Below are 21128 nucleotides of genomic sequence, written 5' to 3'. Positions count from 1 at the left end.
CAACAGATTCTGCACATCTCTTTGTTTCTATTTCAACCAGCATCAACTTACTCATTGTCTCTCTCAGATCATTATTTACTAAATAGGAAGATTCAGGAAACAATCAAGTTCCACTATTCCTTTTTTCAACTGAGACTATAGTTTCTTGGAAACTTGAAAGTTTCCTAGATTAAATGTATTTCTTAGATTTTACATGAAATGGCTAAATTACTTTATATACTTTTTTCAAGCATCATACCCATAACAGAGCAAGAAAGCTTTTTTAATGTATAAAAAAGATAACTTTCTTATACAGGGTATTTAAAAGCTGGGAGAATTGCTCAGGTAGTTGTAAAGATGCCTGTAACTATACTAACCTATACTTTTAAAATTTCTAGGCTTTCTATGAAAGTCCCAATAGGCATCCTGCACTTCCCATGTTAACCTCAGAGTTACATTTTAAAATCAACACATGGATATGGTCAAGTAAGACGATGCCATGGTAGGCAGACTACACTGTTCACAGATTGCAGGAAGTTTTGACTAGAAGCTCAGTGGTAACATTGACCAGAAAGCCAGGCAGAGGGAGTCTGGCAGAAGTGGAACTCAGAATCATCGGGGCAAACACTGACAGTGTTACTCAACTCCTAGACACGTGTAACCGCCCTGCAAGGCTGACCTCTGTGTTTAGCAGATGGATCGTTTATTGACAGGTGTATTCTGCCAAGTGTACCCTATCCTGATGCCTTTGAACACTGGAAGCACGTAGCTCTCCTTGTTATGATTATGTGGTTATCAGTCAAACTTCTGATTTAGATTCCCGTGTAGTTTTCCACAACAGTTAGAGAATGCACTAGTCAGGCTAAATCACGCATGGCATACACTTAAATGTTACATGTCTTATTTTAAATTAATAATCTTTCAACCCAGTTAGTTTTCCCATATCAGTCAATATTTTCATGTCTTTGTTTCTGGATTTCAAAACAGAGAGCCCGATGAGGGACTATAACGGCTTAACTAAATTAATGTAATGATGAGTTACTATGCATTCCTATTAAAATATTTGTAAAATAATAATCCCCAAAATATAAATTAGAAGATGTTAGGAATATAGAAGAATTACAAAGTTTATTGTAAAAAAAAAGAAGAAGAAGAATGTTAACAATGTCTCAACTAGGTATCAGTGACATAAATCATGTCATAAACATGTTTTACATGTTTTAGATTTAGTTTCTGGTCTCCTTTGCTGCCAGCACTTGGGCACCCCAAATGCTAAGTGGGAGAACAGGGATGCCAAACATCTCACAGCTGCATGGTGGGGGTGACACTGGTAAAACAAATTAATAGCTCCCTACATGGAAATCTAATGCAGAACACTAGCTAGAATCCAGGACAGTGCTGATAAAAATATCCAAGAACCATTTCTATAAAATCTGAACCTGTAACATGGAAAGAATTCTTATAAATTCCAGATAGATGAATTCTATAAGATAGCCTCACAATGTAAAGCTTTCTTTTAGAAGGATAACATTTATTTACCACTGAGTTACCTGCTTTGCATTTTTTTCACTCATTTCCACCGCATGCACTTACTGAATATCTACTAAATTCTAGGTGCTGTTCTGGATAATCGGGCTGGAACCATGGCATGCAATCTCTCTCTTTGTGGAGTTCACTGTGTTTTGGAGCAACAATCATATCCTCACATCACATCAAAACAGTTAATAGAAGTATGCACCGAGGCCAGGCCTCAATTTTAGTCCTGCCCGGACCCTGTGAACCAGGCTAAACTGCACGCTTTCTTGAAATACAACAGTCATACCTGTTTCAATCTCCTCCTCCCCCTTTCCGTTCCGTTTCCTTTCCTCACCCCACCCCTCTCCCTTCTTTGACATGCTGCCTGCTTTTTGAGAACTCATCTCCTACACACAATTTGCCAGGAGTATAATTCCTTTAAGGAAATGTGTCAAGGTCTCCCATGAGTTTGAAATGATTCACAAGTTCTACAAAAATTATGTTTTAAAAACTTTTAATGATAACTTAATTTTAACAATAATATAATAAGAAAACATACTGTGCAGTAATAATTAACAATTTAAATAAAATTTCTGTTTGATTATACTTTAGTTTCTTTAATTCTTTTTTCTTTTTTTTTTTTTCAAACTGAGATTCTTAGCACCCAGGCCAAAAGATCCAAGGATATCTTCTAGAGAGTCCTTAAAAAGCAGGTCCTTCAGAAACATGACTCTGAATCTAAACAAATAATTATATCCTTGCCTAAAAAAAGTTGCTTACTTCACTAAAAATAAATTTATGGAGCTAAGTTGAGCAAGTAACAACTGTTTAATCTGATGTTACCTACATTTCCAGCACAAATTGAAGAGCAAGGATAAAATGAATTCTTAAAGAAATGAAAAAATTACCAGATTTTCCTTATATTTACATATTAAATACTGTGAATTTATATAAATGTCACTTATTCACCTCTTTATATAAAAAAGTCAAAGTTCAATAAAATACCTTCAAATTTATCCCTGCTAGTATTGCTCTTCATTGCTATAGAAAAAGCTCATTATTCGTCAGAAAAATATTTTTACACTTCTTTTTTTAAATCCCAAACAGCTTTTAATCATGCATTGAAAGTCAAAGATTATTTAGAATGCCAGCTATTTAGAGATACACATCCGTAACCAATTTTTCTCTTCCATATTTCAGTTCTGTTCAGTTTAATCTGGGTAGATTTGTTGAAATGTAAAACCTAAAGAAAAGAAGTACTAATGAGCAAATATCTACCCCACACTGACAGCCACCCATATAGCTTGTTAGTCCTATATCTGGGAATATAGCGATAGCAAGCAACACTGAAAGGATATTATATTACTTCTCCCTCTCCTAGGGTGTGCTGGGAAGAAAGGTATTGGACGTCACTGGGATTCAGTGTGAGGCTTCAATCCTTTCCAGAGCCCCCAGATATCATAGCACTGATCCTAGATTGCTTTCCTTACCCTAACATGGGGCAATACTCTTTGGAAACCAGATTTTTAAGCTTTCTCTCTGCCCAAGTTCTGCCAGTACAACTCTCTCATAAAATATTGCTCACGATACATATTCATTTACATTTAAGGCAAGAAAACCATTCACTCACCATGACAGATTAGATACAGACATTGCAGCAACTTGTCGAGGAGTCTTCTCTTGATTCCAGAACAGGGAATTAGCAGGTCAAGTGAACAATACCGCTAAAAATTTTAGCTTTGCTTCTGGAATGATGCACAAACCACTTAGTTACTCACAGTTTGAGAGGACCTATAAAGAAAAGAAATAAATGAATATCTCTAGTACCTGGTCTATATGGTTTCTCACAGATTTATTTCATCCAAATCAATAGTTTTGTCATGGTATAAGATACACACAAAAAATATTATTTTTTTCTTAAAATGTAAGACATGTAATAAACCAAAGATAAAATTAAACCAACCATATGATGAGCTGAATGTTTTACTTTTAAAACCATCTGAAAGGTTAATAAAACATTCAATCCCCGAAGTAGAGAATTCAGGGAAATGAGAGAATGTGATTTGGAGGAACCAAATATTTTTTCATAAGGTTATACTCTCCAAATCAGTTTTATACACCTGTGATAAAAAGATTAGGACAAAGATTCTGATTAGCCCACAGCAGATAAAAAAGGAAGGAAGGAAAGAAGGAAGGAAGGAAGGAAGGAAGGAAGGAAGGAAGGAAGGAAGGAAGGAAGGAAGGAAGGAAGGAAGGAAGGAAAGAAGGGAAGAGAAAAAAGGGAAGAAAAGGAAGGAAGGGAAGGAAGGAAAGGAAGGAAGGGAAGGAAGGGAAGGAAGGAAGGAAGGAAAGAATTCCGTGACACGAGTTACCATCACACCCAAAGCTTTAACAAAAAATTATTCACTAAATAATTTAGTGAGTTAAAGTATTCACTAAATAATAGGAAAAATGATTTATATTGATTAACATGGGGGAGATAAGCCAGGGTGTTATTTATGTAACAAATATGACAAACATCTCCACACATATATTTTGACATCTACTATAGTGTCCTATGATTTTGAATCAAAATCAACCAAATTAATTCCATAGTACTGTTAGCACTTTATTCAGTCAGGTCATCAATCCACTGTTTTTCAATTAAACAAATACCTATTGAGTATATTCCATGTGAACATACACTATCCTAGCCATAGCTTAGGGATGAATGAATAAGACATTGTTCTTGTCCTCAAATAATGTTTTATGTAAAATAAGATGATTTCAATAAAATAGGGAAAGTGTTCTAATAAAGGTACATCCAGGGCATGTGGGAGCACAGAAGACGGGGCTTCCAGCCCAGTCTTAGGGAATTGGAAAGGATTTCCAAAGATGTGTTCCAAATGACTGCCATCAGGCTTGGCTACAAGTTTAAGAAAAAGCAACCCTAAATAAAATGGCTTAGAAAAGAGTTTATTTTTCTCTCATACAAATAAATCTTGACCTAAGAAGGCCAAGGCATACATGGCAACTCCATGGACACCAGGGAAGGAGGTGTCTTCCTTCTTGTAGTTCCACCCTTCTCAATCATGTGGTTCCCTTCATGGTCCAAGAGGTTGCTGAGCTCCAGCGAACATGTCTGCATTCCTGCCAGCAGAAAGGAGGAGGAAGAAAAGAAGGAGGATGCTTCCTAACATTTACACATGACATTTCTGCCTACATTTTATTGGCCAGAGTTTAGTCACTTGGCCACTCTTACTCTAAGGACAATTGGAAAATGCAGCCATTATTCGGGGCATCTAGTGTCCTGTCAACCAAAGTGCTCATCGGTAAGGAAGGTGGGGAAGTGGATACTGGCAGAAAAGTAACAGCGTGGCCACCACGTTTGAGACTCGGTGACCTTGACCCCCAAAGTTTTGTGGCTTTTACTGAGTGCAAAGCGGAAAACATGGGGCAAAGGAGAGATGGAAACAGTCTGTTGTTTACTGATAATTTTACATTTTATATTTATAATTTTAAATATCAAACTTCAGCTTCCTTAAGTCATTCATAAGCGAACAAAATATTTCTCATGCCCTATTACTCTAAGTATTAATAATACAAAGATTAATAAAATATAATATTTACAAATAAAGAACCCACCATTTAACATAGAGGCCACCAAATTTTTAAAAAAAGGACAAAAATAAAGCACACTCTGAAAATTGTTGTGTGCATACAAGCACATATGAGTGGCTATCAAGGAATAAAGCAAGAACCATGATTTTAATGAATTCTAATTTTACCCGGACCCTGACTGCTGGAATAATAATATTGGCCTGCTGGTGAAGTAAGCAGCTATGAAGTTTCATCCACATCCTAACTGGTCTGTTTACTTTCCAAAAGGGGCTGTCTATCCTGTCCTTGGTAAAATTGTTATAGCATATAGACTTACATCTGTAAAGACAAAGGAACTCCAAATTCTGACACCACAACAGTTAACTTAAAAAGTTTCCAAGGTGTATTGCCTGATTTTTTTCAAGGGTTCAGTTATCCAAAAAATATATATATACACACATATACCCACACATATATATACACACACAAATATATATATACACACACACATATATATACACACACACATATATGGAATATTGTCTAATGCAATTCATTCTTCTAGATATATTTAATTCCATCTTTAGATAACTGTGTATCTGGATGTTGCTATTTTCACACCTAATTGAAATGCTTTTACTAAATTACATTTTGGAGTTTTGCCAAGTTTGCATCGCGAGACATCATTTAAAAAAAATAACCAACAAGCAAAAACCCAGACTATGAAATCAACTATTAGGCTTAGTGGACAAGTTGCCAACACACAAATGTTGCCTTTATGAGCACTTAAAGGAAAAAATTGTGTTAGGTCTCAACACCTATAAAACTATTATTCTAAATTTCTAGGTTGCTTTTCTCCTAGGGTCATTACTGCAACTTATTACCCTTATTTTCTTGCATTAACTTATGGGAAGCTCTGAAACAAACCTGTGACATTTCTTTAAGAACTATTCAAGACTTCTGCTAACCTTTTTTTTTTTTTTTTTGCCAACTTCAATTTTAACCTTTTTAAAATACACAGATATATACAAACATATGCATACATATATATATATATTATTTAACGTAAATACACATAAAATCCCCCCAAGTTCTTTTTGAAATAAGAAAGTATAAAACTAAAAACCAGAAGTTGAGAATTGTTTGCTTCTGCAGAATGTAAAAATAATACAAAAACAAACTGGATCTTTAAGATCTTAGACAGAGCCATATGAACCCATTGCTTTTGTAGGTCAAAGATGGTCAAATATTGTCAATGTATATGGTACAACTTAATATAACTGAAGAGTTGACCAAGATAGCCTTAATGTTTCCCCAGTTTGACAAAACTTTAGGTGGCTTTCTTCTTGTCTATGGCCTCCTAACTTCCTTTTCCTTAGGGTATTTACTTCAGGAAACTTGCAATTGTAAATCCATTCTCTGCCCCTTTGAGATGTAAATCTTGTGTCAACCACCTGTCAGTTTCATAATCCAGTAATGTATTTCTCAAGGACCTGGGAGCCATCCTTTTAAAATGTAGCCATTGAAAAAGATAGCTTTGCTAGCTGCCTCTCCCTGTGGGAGGGTAGAAGTCTAATTTAATTAAGTGCCAATTAGTAAACAAAGATGGCATAATCAAATTGACCAACCATGCCCTCCCACAATGTCCTCTAGAACTTTTCTGCTAGCTCAATCCAGCACTTAAAAACACTTCTGCCTTTTGTTTTAGTGGAGTTGTGTTCAGTCTCTCTCCTCTATTGCAATAATGTGGAATCCAGTTTTCTCGCAGCTGTTTAACTCTGTCTGTTGCATTTTTTCTTTAGCAGGGTATTGTTTTGAGTCCTTAAAGTTCAGGATAATTTCCTAAGATCTTGCCATAATGTTTAAAAGTGCAATCTTTGCTCAATGTCCTTTACCTACAATAACTACCAACTTGGAATTTGATACGCTTATAGGCATATTTCTGAAATGAAATAAATATTAAAGAATTGCATTTTTTCTGATGACACCAAAATAAAAAAAAATTAAAAAGAAAAGAAACCTTACATGTTTATAAGAAGTAAATATTCAAACACACACAAAAAATTTATAGTGACCATTCATAGCAATTATAGTAATCACTCTAATAGTCATTTTGGTGTTATGTCATCTTTGCTTTTCTTTTACAACTTATAACGATCTGATTTATTTTGTCAAGGACAGGCACAATGTGCCTACCAGGCACTCAAAGCTTACTGGGTAGAAAACAATTCAAAAGCCTGTTATATTTACATGTTTATGATGTGATTTTTTAAAAAAAACCCTGTATTGGGCATGTTATTTTTTCAAATTACATTTAAATGATTGATTGCTTATCAATGTAATCTTTCCAGAGAAAACATCTTTAAAATCTTCACACAAGTTTAAATTTTGAGTTAATTTTGGTGATTCATAATCTTAACACAAATCTCCAACATCATTCTCCACACTTACGTATGAATTCATAGCTTTCAGCCAAAATTCTAACATTGCTAAGAATGAGATCTGCCCCTTTTTCACAAGAGGAAGACTCTATCTTCATATTAGAGGAAGGTTTTAAAAATATATGGAGTGATTTGACTTCTCCTGAATGCCCAGCTATGGTATAGCTATGGTATAAGCTATAAGCATAGACACAGTTCTTCTCTTTAGGTCATTCTTTTAGTGCACTATTAAGGAAAATAGCATGTGAATTTAATAAACCCTCTCTCTTTTAACCTATTTATTAAAATGTGAAGAGTCCTTGAATACAACAATGGATTACTGGGATGATACTTTACCGAAATAATTATTTTAATCATTTTATTCGTGAATGAGATTTTAGGATTCAAATCCAGCTGAAAAAAAAATACTATATTCTAATAAATTCGTTTAGTTGTAATTACTTTGCCATTTCACAAATCTTCTGTGAAGTGATTTTATTTAAGGAAAAGACACATTTTTCTAACCTACTCCTATGCGTACCTAGATGCTTCTAATATCATTGCCTTGCTGATATTTGATATTGTCAGACTCAGGAAATTCTGCATGTGATTTTGATGGCACTAAATAGTAGATGGTTTTCATTTCCATTCCTCTAATAACTATTGCGAATAAGTATCTTTATTATAATTGTCTTGGCTGTCCTAGTGTTTTTATGTTAAATGCCTCGTAATACCTTTGTCCTGATTTCTTACTGATTCATAAAAGTTCTTTATATATTCTGGAAAAAAAAAGACCTTAAAATTCCATGAATATCAGTTTAAGTAACCTACCACATAATAAATACAGGTTTTCTATATTTCATATTTAAAACAATAAATCTATAAAAACGGTTCTTGGAAGAAGAACCAAAATGGTTCAAGGTTTTGATCATAAGCACCATAAGCATGAAGTGTACACAGTGAATTACATCGCTCTGCCTGCAGAAAATTAGGCTTCAATTCCAAAGGGGATATTAAACATTATAGATAATTTCAAACTGGGATATCCAAGCGTCCATTGGATTTTGTTTTAAGAGATGTACTGTGCATGTAATGAGGTACATATATATTTGAATTGCACTCAGGGCACTACAAGAGATAATGGGCATAAAATGAAGAATAAAATGCAAGTGGTATGAAGAGAAGACTTTTATGCTAAAGATTCAAATAAATGTTAGCAGAACAAATTATCAGAGAAATATTAGACTCTTTTGAGTTTTACAAGGTGGACTCCTTTTGATTTTCACATCAAATCTAAAACCTCTTTCTTGTTTTCTGGTTTTCCCATAAACTTGCCTTATTGATACTTCCCAACCTAGGCTCTCTACTCTGCTTGAGCTTGCTTACTTATAATGCTTATGCCTGAGCTCTGAATACACTATACATTTCTGATTCTTCTCTGTACTGAAGTTTTCTTTCCCCTCTAGTCTCACTTATCCAAATTCTTCCAGAATCAATACAAGGTCCATGGATCCTGTGAATTCTTGCCAGATAGTTTCATGCTTCTCTGATCTCCCCTCTTCTGAAGCAATCTATAACTACAATACATTTCACATTAAAATGTGTGCTGCATTTTTCATATGACTTTTGTTTTTTCAAAGGTCAGTAATTGTGTCTTTTTTATTCAAACTCCAGAGCATCTAGCTAAGTACCAAGAACTCTCCAGGTGTTAATACACTAAGGGACAGCCAGAAAGTAGTTCTGCCTGCCCAGGGACTCAAAGAGACTCACGTCCTGCCTTGCAGGAAGGCCAGCTGACCTAGGTCCCACAGCAGATCCTGAAACAACCCTGAGAAGTGGTTCCAGCCTATCTCACCTGCAGCTTGAGACAAGTCTTGCCCACGGAGGCACCTGGAGGGAGACAAGCTGATCAGTGCTCCTGCAGCCTGACTCTGACCTTGGCCCCCTGTGGGTCTTAAAATAGCACTGCATTAGGCTCCAGCCCCTCTCAACTGCAATCTGAGAACAGGCTTCTCTGCTCAGGGACCTGCTGGGAGACACACCTGTCCATGACTCCAGAGACAGACTTGAAGACTTAGTCTCAGCTGGAGATCCTGAAGCAGCCCCATGACTTGGTTCCAATCCCCCTCAGCCACAGACCAGGGCAGTAGGGGCTGTCTAGGGACCCATACAGTGACCCAGATGGAGCCTTCCCAGGGACATAGAGGATGCCACACTTCTTCCCAGGGACCTGTGAGCCATGTAGCAGCAGGGTAGATGTAGCCTTCCTAGCAACATAGCGACCTAGCCACACTCATCCACACATGTAGTAACAGTCCACCATCTGTGGACCCTGAAGCAGGTCCTTATCCCAGAACCACCTCTGTGGACCAAGGTCCTGGAGACATCCCAGTCCACCAAGGGACCAGGGGGCATCTTTGCCCACTAGAACCCTCATACCAGGCCTGTCAACCTCAGACCCTGCTGCATACCCAGAAGCAGTAACATGACCCAGATCCAACCCCATTCCATAATGATCCTGGAGTAATCCCATCAGCCAGGGAACTTAACAAGAGAAGGGAGAATGGAAGAAAACATTTTCCAACAAGATAACTGAAAAGGGGTTAATATCAAAACCATATAAGGAACTCAAACAAACTCAATAGCAAAAGACAAATGATTCCATAAAAAAAAAAAAAAAAAGGGCAAAGGACCTGAATGGACATTTCTCAAAAGAAAGAAATTCTGTCATTTGTAACAATTTGGATAACCTGAAAGATAGCACACTAAAATCAGCCAGGAACAGAAAGACAAATATTGTATGCTCTCAGTCGGATGTGAGATCTACAAAAGCAGAACTCACAGAAGCAGAAAGTAAAATGGTGGTTCCTAGGGGCGGCAGGCTGGAGGCAGTGGGGGAGATTGGGAAGATGCTGAGTGACACAAACTTTCAGTTAGACTGGAGGAATAAGTTCAGGAGATCTACTGTACAACAAACACGGTGACTATAGTTAATAACGACGTATTGCATTCTTGAAAATTGCTAAGAGAGCAGATGTTTTTAATGTTCTCACCATAAAAATACGATACATTAGTGAGGTAATGGACATGTTCATTAGCTTGATTTAGCCATTCCACAGTGTATACATATCTCAAAACATCATGTTGTATATCATAAATATATACAATTGTATTTGCCAATTAAAAAATAAGAAAAAAATTTTAATGTAAAAAATGAACAAAATAAAATGTTAGCAACAATATGACTTGAATGACTCAAAAATAATAATTTAAATAGTGACATTAATATATTCTTACACTTGAATTATGAATTTTTGGAACTCCAGGACTTTGGAAGCATATAAGTCAATCACTGGGGAAAGATATTATTTTTTCTGTGAAAACTGATTGTCTACATAGTTAAATTATTATTATTATTATTATTATTATTGAGACAGAGTCTTACTCTGTCACCCAGGCTGGAGTTGTCCAGGCTGGAGTACAGTGGGGTGATCTCAACTCACTGCAACCTCTTCCTCCTGGGTTCAAGCAATTCACCTGCCTCAACCTCCCCAGTAGCTGGGACTACAGGCATGCGCCACCACGCCCGGCTGATGTTTGTATTTTTTGTAGAGATGGGGTTTTGACATGTTGGCCAGGCTGGTTTCTCAAATTCCTGACCTCAGGTGATCTGCCTTCCTTGGCCTCCCACAGTGTTGGGATTACAGGCGTGAGCCACCACACCTTGGCCCATAGTTAAACTCTTAATGAGGCACAACATAAACAAGGAAACCAAACTAACAGTTTTACTTTTCCCTTGAGATAAACTTTCTCTAGAGACAAGATTTTAAAAAATGGGGTTCTGCCTTGAATTTTTATAATTTGTGCTATCTTGTTATTAATTCTTAAAATGAGAAATCTATGCTTATAGAGTAAAATCAAAAGAATATACGCTAAAGAATAAACATCTCTCCCTTTTCTGTCCTCTGTACCCTGCTATCAGATTTATATCTATATCTAATTTGATATCTATCTATTTACTTGGCTTTGATAAAATGGTAGCCTAATATATACAGGTTTACCTACACCTTTATTTTCTATATACATAGTCATAAAATCATGTACATAAACAATATTTCCCTATCAATACACATATAGAGATGCCTCCTTCCCATTCAGGATTTTAGAGCATTTCATTGAATGGATTTACCCAAAATCATCAGCCAGTCCCATACTGAAGGAGATTAAGTTTGTATACAATATTTTGCAATTACATAAGATGCTGCAGTGTGTATCCTCATACACGTGCTATAAAATCGGTTTATATTTGTGGATAAACACTTACACATAAAATTTCTGGGTCAATCCTATGCACATTTTAAATTCTAAAACACACTGGTAAGCTCCCTTTCGTAGAAGTTGTGCTAATTTACATTCCTACCAGAAATGTATAAATGTAATCTTTCTGACATTACTGCTTCTTGGAGAACCAACGTATCCAGTGGATTTTACAAATACACTTCCTGAAATATACTCATCGTCCAAGTCAGAAGTATATTGTTCCACCCATCCAGTTAATCACTAAGCCTGGTTGATTCTACCTCTGAGATATCTTTGGAATACATCCACTTTTCTCCATTCTCACTACCTCCATCCATTGTCTTCTGATGCCTGATTAATAACAATGACATCATAACTAGCCCCCCTTTCCAGTTTAGCTGTCATCTAATACATCATCTGCAATACACTGCAAACTGAGTGCTCTTGGTGGAATACAGTCATTTTCTACTAAGAACTGCAGAGTAGAGAGGCAGGGACTACCATGGTATCAGAAACTCCTGGGTGTGATTACCAACTGTGCTTATTGGTAACTGTGAGTTTGGGGAAACTAAGTGCATTCCTTGCTTATTTCTTCATCTGTAAAATAGGAATATTAGATGTAGTAATAAGATCATGATAAAAATTTTATTTAAAAATGCATGAACTAACTTGATATTGCCTGCCACAGAGTGAGTTCATACAAGGATAATGACGATGATGATGATGACAATGATGAGGAAGAACAAGGAGACGCCGGTGGTAATAGATGTCTTCTCCAACGCTCTTTAATTGCTCTATTTTGCTCTCACAATAAAATATCAGTTCCCTGAGATGGTTCACAAGACTCGAGGTGATCTGACACCTGCTTTCCTTTCCACCTTCTCTCACTGAGACCCTTACCTCCTTTTCCCCTGCTCCCCAGTGCACACTGTATTTCAGCTAAGCTGGTTTGAATTTTCCCGAATGCATCTGTGTCTCCACAGCTTACAGGACTTTGATGTGCTATTTTCTCTTTGTCTGCTACACTCATCCCTTTCCTTTCCCCTCTGCTCAGCTAACTTCTAACTCATCATATCTCAACATGGACATCATTTCTTCCAAACTTTCCTAGGTCTCATTATGTGCAACCCCTGTGTTGTTTCACAACATCCTGTTCTTATTCCATGACAACCTTCAGAAAGGGTGGTTTAATGCCTTGGGCTGGTCTGTTTTCCATCTACAATGTAAATTTCTTGAGGACAGAGAGCAAGCTTTAACGACTTTGCAAACCTATGGCCTAGCACAGTGCCTAGGACAGGGAAGGTATTCAATCATCATTTGTTGAAAAAATGATAAACGTTTTAGATTAAGAAATATTAAATTCTATACAATTTTGAACTAAGAGCAGTCTCTCTTTTCCTTTTAGAGTATCAAAACACCATTTCTTTCATTTGGGGCCATATTTATAGGTTCTAGACTCCTAAAATGTCTATACTTTTACAGCTTTTTAAATATTTGCTTGAAATGAATATTAATTATGAAATAATAACTATGAAAACTCTAGAGTAGAAGTCATCCAATTTTTCAAATCTGTTTTACCCCTCAGTTTTATCCAGAATGTAGTTCAGTTGTACAACATGTAAATTCACATCTTTTTGTTTGTATATGCAAAGTGGAGTCAAATAATCCTGACATTCTATTTCCACAATCGTTGCACAAAATTTCTAACAGAACACAGATGTGTGTCTCTCTAGAACAATTGAATGAATAAAGTCAGCATGGATGTATCCCAAATAAATGCTCAAGTAGTTTCCAAGAGGCTTTTATATCCTATTGATACCTATCCTGAAAATACAGTCTTTGCACAGGTTGAGATATCCCACACATTGAAACTTCAGATCAGCACAGATGGTAACCTAGGAGACAAACTGACGCAAAGCTTTATGTGTCCTCTCACTGCAGTGCAGCTGTCATTTTACTTGTATTAAAGTCATTTCATGGGATGTATTAGTATTCAACTGAGCATGTCAGTAATTAGTCTAAAGCATTTATCACAGCAATGTGGCTATATTTGTCATTAGCCTAAGCACCCCCTTCAGAAATATCCTCATGTTCAAATTACAGGAAGTATTTACCATAGGCAGAGAACTAAACAGTTATGAACCTTAGAGCAACTTTTAAACAAATTATTACTTCAAACAAGATCACCCTAAAACAGTTTGAGATATTTTCTCCAGAATAATTAACTATATCAGATATTGCCATAATTTTCTGAGAAAAAAATCATTTCATTCATGTATGAACTGTAAAGACAACTTTTGTCCCTATGCGTTAATCTCATTTTCTCCTGAACTTTAATGTGATTGTAAGCTTCTTTGATGCCTCTATCTTTCATGTCTGCCTCTTCCTGGTTCTTTCTCCTCTGTTTCTGATTCTATACAATATTTCCTTGCCTCAGCTGTGACTTCAAACTATTCCTTTGTCTCACTACTTCCCTGTATTCACAAATGCCACCAAATATTACCCTATACCCACAGCCTTCCCCTTTTTACATCCACTCTTGTCTTCTGAGCTTCACCCTAAAATTCTCATCACCAGTCAACTTGTGTATTGACTTAACTACTGATTCCAATAGGCTTCTGTCAGACTCCACTCCATCCACTTGTTCCTGAGTTCTGCTTTGCATTTTCCTGAGTGCACCTGTGCCTCTTTAGCTCATAGGATGTTGACGTGTTATTCCCTTTGCCTGCTACATCCATCCCTTTCCTTTCCCTCTCTCTTTGGGTAACTTGTAACCCTTGACTTCCAGGGTGCTGAAACATCCAAGCTCTCCTAACGTTCACTGTTCTTCATTGATCTATCATCATTTTTCCATACGGTAATATTATTCAAAGTTCTATCTAATGTGATTTTCTCAGGAGATATTTTTCAAATTTTTAATCTATGGAGTTGATATTTTTCTTTGATTTCAAGAATAATTTTCCCTAACTTTTTATTAAATGCTTGCCCGAGGTTGTTTTCATTTCTATTTTGTTTTGTTTACTGCTCAATTGCATATCTTAAAGTCACTTTCTCCTCTTTATTCTGATTGCCATCCCTGGGGTTCAAGCCTTATTATCTTTTGTATTGACTGGTTTTTTTTTTTTCAGATTTTTTAAAGCATCTGAATAATATTTTAAAATCTTAAGAATTTTTTTAAAAAGTTAAATTCTTTGGGCAAAGTCTTCAGTGTTTAATGGGGAACATATAATACTATGATTTTTTGATCATCCAAAAAACCTAACGATCAAAAAATCCTCCTAATTTTTTAAAAAGGTAAATTCTTGAAATTAAAAAATCTTCAGTGTTTGATGGGGAACATATCATTGGCAAATACTTGAATCCTCTCCACTGATCACTGGTGTTCCTGGTACACAGTTTGCACATCACTGGCTGGAAATTATTCCATTGGCCTTCAAACTTGTCTCTAACCCTCCAATCTATATTGCAATGTAATTTTATTAAGGGAAAGCATTTACATATGCAAATTTTTATTTAGAAAACCTCTGATGACTATTCCTACAACCTAACTATTACACTTGGGATCCTCTTCAGTGCGGCCTGTATCTTCTGGCTTGTCTTCCCTCCAATTACTACTGCTCAATACATTTGTTTCCACTCTCTGGTGAAGGCCTAGCACAGCGTTCTTCACTTGGAACTAGCCAAAAATTAAACAGAATTCTCAGTTTGAAACTCGCGTTTTTCAGGTGTACTTTATTGTACTCAAGGGTAGCACTAATCATTTTTTAAAAGTACAATATCTCAAAACCAGCTGTTTTTATATATTTATCAATATTTTTTATAATGTTTTTAGAATCTACAATAAATTTTGATGAGTCATTAAAGATTCAATCCCATGTGGATTGTCCAATAAAAGAGATTGCCAAAAGACAGTTTAATTTAAAAAAAAAAAAAGCAGCAGATTAAATTTTTTAAAATAAATGTTTCAAATGAGAAAATGTCTTAGGCACATTTAATGAATCTTTCTGTATTCTCAGCACATAAGCATGTTAATTTTCCGAATTAACGTGGGAGAAATCAAGGAAAACCAGTTTTTGAACACAATGTACTTAGGAATGTAATATATAAATAGGTAGGGGTGTGTGCGTGTGTGTTTGTGTGTGTGTTCTGAAGACTTTTCAGACATTGCTTCAATGTCCTTCATAGCACAGCCCAAGTCACCTTGTTGATATTCATCCTAAACTATCCCATACCTCCTGCCCCCTAAACCTGGCAACTTGGACCTGGTTTCTCTCCAAATAAACTAAATGCATCCATGACCTTATGTTTTACAATGAACAAACTGATTACTATGTTCCCATTTCGAGGAATGTCCTTTCCCTTCTTGAACAGAAATATTAGTCTTGCAAAATCTAGCTCAAAAATCAATACCCACTTTAACTCAAAACTTGGAAAAATTCAATTCCCTTCATATATGTACTCTTCACATTTTATACATTTTGTACATATTGATACAGCAAGGTTTATCAGAAAACTCATGTTATGGTTTACCTATCTGTGAAAGGTGAACACTAAATGTTAATAATATGATATTATTTACCTACTTAAGAAACATTTATTACTTAAGAAACACTGAATTTGAAGTTTCTAGCCATGGGGATCAGAGAGCACCCTTTTGTCATAACAAATGACAGTCAGTGAAAGAGCAGATATAGGAATAGTCACATAAAATATAATTCATAATTTATAGATATTTTAGAAAAAGTGCAAAAGCAAAATAAACCCAATAACTATTTATTTTCTTATTTGATCTGGGTTCTACTATTTCCTCAAGAACAATAATTACATCTTAATTTTTTTCCTAGTCCTTATACAACATAGTATCGTTTATTGCCTACAATCAACAAAAGATAAATATCTGTTAAGTCAATTTTAGTTGAATGGCTATGTTATAAAGGTCATATAAGTTATTGATATTTCCTCTGTTTGACAGGGAAGGCATCTACATCTACTGTTTGACTCATACTCAAACAACAGATAGTAGGAAACTAATGCCTACTTCTAAGAGGGTAAGAGCTTCTCTGGTGATAACCACTACTCAGCCCCCAGGCACAGGCAGTATTTATTTGTTAGGGCATATTGTAATCCTGAAGTGAGGCATTTTTCACAAATACGGATCACAAAAGAAATCCGCATGTCACTCTTTGCTTAGGAAAATGTTTTCCTCTTTAGGGAATTATTGGAAAATGCACAACATGATCAAAATCAATTTGCTTCTCTTAAGTCCTTTCATTGAGCCTGGAGAAGAATTGACTATTCTCTAAAAGCCTTTGGCTTTCCCTCCACAGACACGGGCATGCTTAATTAAAACCAAAAACCAAAGAGCTTCCTTTTTTTTTTATTTTTTTATTTTTTGAGACGGAGTCTCGCTCTGTCGCCCAGGCTGGAGTGTAGTGGCGCGATCTCCATTCACTGCAAGCTCCGCCTCCCGGGTTCACACCGTTCTCTTGCCTCAGCCTCCCCAGTAGCTGGCACTACAGGCGCCCGCCACCATGCCCGGCTAATTTTGTTTTTGTATTTTTAGCAGAGACGCGGTTTCACCGTGTTCGCCAGGGTGGTCTCCATCTCCTGACCTCGTAATGGGCCTGCCTCGGCCTCCCAAAGTGATAGGATTACAGGCATGAGCCACCGCGCCCAGCCAGAGCTTCCATTTTTTGGAACTCAGCAGAAAGGGCCTCTAAACCTCAGAGAGTACCACTGAAGATTCAGTGAAGCCACAGCATCCTTGGAGGGATGATGTCGCCACTGGCAAAATGAATTAGGGATGGAAAAATAATTCAGATATTCATGCTGATGTGAAAAAAAAAAAAAAAAGAAATTTTCTTAGCTTGTCATCCAAACTAGGTTTCTTCATAGCAACTTTATTAACCATTTGTTTTATTAAATGAAATTTACCCAAACCTCAGTCACAATTCTTTATGTTCTAAGATTCTACACCCCTAAAAAATGGACCACTGGAAACTATGACTCCTTGAAAAATGACTGAATGCCTCCTTTTTCAACCAAGTTTTAGATTTAAGAACCACATAATAGACAATTTACCCTTCCACATTTCCTTAATAGTCCTGGGTGTTCAGACTTACACAAGTAGAGAGGTTTTAGTTTACTATCGCCTCTACAACTTTCACTTAAAAGTTACGCGAACCCATCTTTGGATGCATAATATCCTAGCTCTTTTTTATTATCTTCTGATAACACTTATTTATAAAAAGCCAAATTATATCAAGAGAATTGATATTACTGAAAATTTGTTTGCTACCTTTATCAATAGTTTTCTGCAATTCACTGGGGAAACAAACAAACAAACAAACAAAAAAACTGCGGCAACCCCATTACCAAGAAGTTGCCTCCTCTATGATCTTCATTCCAGTGATTCTATCTATCTTACATAGTTTTCAGGTCTTTTGTACTAGTCCAGAATTTCAGCTGAAAGTCAACTTTTTACCGAATGATCAAATTCTTTCATCTCCTTCAGATCTTCAAAGAATTATAGTGCCATCAGCAGGTAATCCATGGTTTCGATTTTTCTGAGTACCCACCACATGAGATAGGTCTCTAGCTTCTGAAACATACCATGTTATGCTTGAGTGACACAGGCAAGCTTTCAAAAAGCCAATAATCATAATATATTTTAAAATTGTCTTACATGTGGAAAATACAAGCATTATGGAGAGAGCCATGTGCATGATCAAACGTATGTTTTATGTGTTAATCTTTCTCTGTATATTTTATGCACCAATGTTTCTTTTAATACATGGGATTTTCTAGACCTCTTGTACTCACCAACTTTCTTCACAGGCTTTTCTACTTCCTTAGAAGACATTGGCATGATTCTATATGGAGGTACTCTATATCCTCCTACATGGACTCACCTACGACTTCAACATTTCCATTCTTGCACTTATAAAAATGTTGTGGTAGAATTTTCTATTTGGATACTAAAATTTTTGTGAAAATTCTAACAAAATGTGACAGTAAATATTTGGATAGCAAAAGCTATCTTTATTGCAGGAATATATGTGTTTAATTGTCTCAAATCCAGAATCTTAGAGAGAGAAGCTTTGTCCAACGCATCCCTCCTAGCTCTAGCCAGCGTTAATTCTTGTCAATTAGGAGTCCCTGTTAGAGTTTCTGCATATTTCTTATGTTATTCATTCACTTATCTAACATTTATTGGGCACCTCCTATGTGTCAGGCACTTTTCTAAGGATATAAGAAATAATAAAATAAGCTCCCTGCTCGCAAGGATCTTGCAGCATAAGAAAAGTAGACAAACATAAATACAGAAACACAGTAACTAGTTATAGAAACTATGGCAAATGTTCTTTTAAGTACAATTAGACAAAAGGAAGCACAGCTGTTTCCTCACAAGGAGGGTGATCCCAGGAAGGTGTTCACTGAGAAGGTGACACTTGACACAACCTTTGAGAGATGATCTGTCAGGTGCAGATGGTGTAGCATTTGTCAAGACACAAAAGAATTGTGAAAGGCATGTAAGAGAAAGCATACTGGATTTTAGAATAAAGGATGCATGTGAAGGATATATGGTAAGATGTAAGGCTGGAAAGGAATACAAGAGCGTTACATATCATACACAAAATTTCACTTTTCATGCATCAGCTGGCTAAATTCTTCCTGTCCACTGTTTCTACTGGGAGAAAGGCCAGAATCCTACATAATTCCCTCTTCACTCAAGTAGAAGTTTAAAAAAATTGGCCGGGTGCAGTGGCTCATGCCTGTAATCCCAGCCCTTTGGGAGGCTGAGGCGGGCGGATCACGAGGTCAGGAGATCAAGACCATCCTGGCTAACACGGTGAAACTCCATCTCTACTAAAAATACAAAAAATTAGATGAGCGTGGTGGTGGGCGCCTGTAGTCCCAGCTACTCAGGAGGCTGAGGCAGGAGAATCGCTTGAACCCGGGAGGCGGAGGTTGCAGTGAGCTGAGATTGCGCCACTGCTCTCCAGCTTGAGTGGCAGAGCGAGACTCCGTCTCAAAAAAAAAAAAAAAAAAAAAAAAAGGTGGCTAGCTATCTTTGTACCATGATCCCTGTGGAGGGATTAGGAGAGAAACTGTAGTTCATGGGAAGCAGATATCTGCTATAAGCAGCTAAGGACTTAACATCTCCACCCCAACCCAATCCTGAGCTATTAACCTCCTAAAACCAGGGAACCCCAGCCATTTTGACATTTCTATGCACTCTAAAAGTCATCTGGTGCTGTGGAACACAGGAAATGTGAGAAATCTCCAGTGGTTTTTAGCTCTTTAATAATGGAACACATTCACTTTATATTATTTAAGTTAGTTTGTGAACTACCAGTCATCTGGCTTACAAATATTCTCAGGAATTTATTAGGTAAGAAAGTAAAGGAAGGCCCATACTCAGAAATTTGTATTTTGCAATAAACACCAGTAATTTGCTGTGTCTAACTTAGCTAAACTACCTAAGCCTTCTATATATCAGTTCCCTCCCTTCTTCATGATGTTGTTTTAAAAATTAACTTAACACATGCAAAACACTGAAGCACTACCTGTGATATACAAAGCGCTAAATACATATTAGATGCTTTCATTATAAGTAATAGCTTTCCTAGTGTCCATTCTTCCAGCAAGAGTTTGAATTTCCATTTGAGGACATACCCTCTTAACTTTCATGTGGCTTGGATACAGGCCAAGCAACATATTACAATTTATTAGCAATGGCAATTCCTTTGGGGTAGGTACATGGCCCATTTGCAATGAGATAATTATGAATCTCTTCATGGGAAGGTTGGAGTTTCCTGTTTCTTTCTTGCTATATGTTAAAGTTCAGAGGTTATGCAGCTGCAGTGGCAGCCACCACCTTGCTATCACACTGGACCTGAGACTGAAACCAACACAATAGAAAGCAGAACTGAAATACGAAGAGAAACAAATTCCCGTTGACATCATTCAACCCAGATCCATTCTCTGGAATATTCAGTTGCCATTAGTTCCATTTTGCTTAAGCAATCTGGGCATGGTCCTCTGTTATCTGTAAATGATGAAGTATTATATAATAAAGACATTATCCCAGAGGCTGTGAAGAGCCATGGAAGGATTTTGAGTAGGGAAGAAACTTGATCAGGTTTAGATTTTTAAAACACACCATTCCAGTGGCATTGGGAAGAACTGGCTGAGTCTGACAGAAGGCAGGAAGACAAACTGGGAGAAGATTATAAAAATCCATGTAAGAAATGGTAAAGACCTGAAAGACGGTAGCTGGGGGTGAGAATGGAGTGATGGAGGAGGAGGGACAGAAAGATAGTCAGGGACTGA

The 21128-nt window shown here is 36.6% G+C and overlaps 1 protein-coding gene across 2 annotated transcripts in view; it reads right to left on the bottom strand.

Moving 5' to 3' along the window:
- Positions 1–21128, bottom strand: part of OXR1 (oxidation resistance 1) — a 476607-nt gene that overhangs the window by 385000 nt on the left and 70479 nt on the right. For both annotated transcript variants that reach the window (XM_023225081.2, XM_023225095.2), the window contains exon 2: positions 3125–3285. In XM_023225081.2, the coding sequence (XP_023080849.1) occupies positions 3125–3147 (23 nt within the window). In that variant the 5' untranslated portion in view covers positions 3148–3285. The remainder of the gene's footprint in view (positions 1–3124; positions 3286–21128) is intronic.

This window comes from Piliocolobus tephrosceles, chromosome 7, assembly GCF_002776525.5.
Source record: "Piliocolobus tephrosceles isolate RC106 chromosome 7, ASM277652v3, whole genome shotgun sequence".
NCBI classification, from domain to species: domain Eukaryota; kingdom Metazoa; phylum Chordata; class Mammalia; order Primates; family Cercopithecidae; genus Piliocolobus; species Piliocolobus tephrosceles.
Note: the sequence above shows the minus strand (reverse complement) of the source record. Positions and strands in the feature narration are given on the sequence as shown.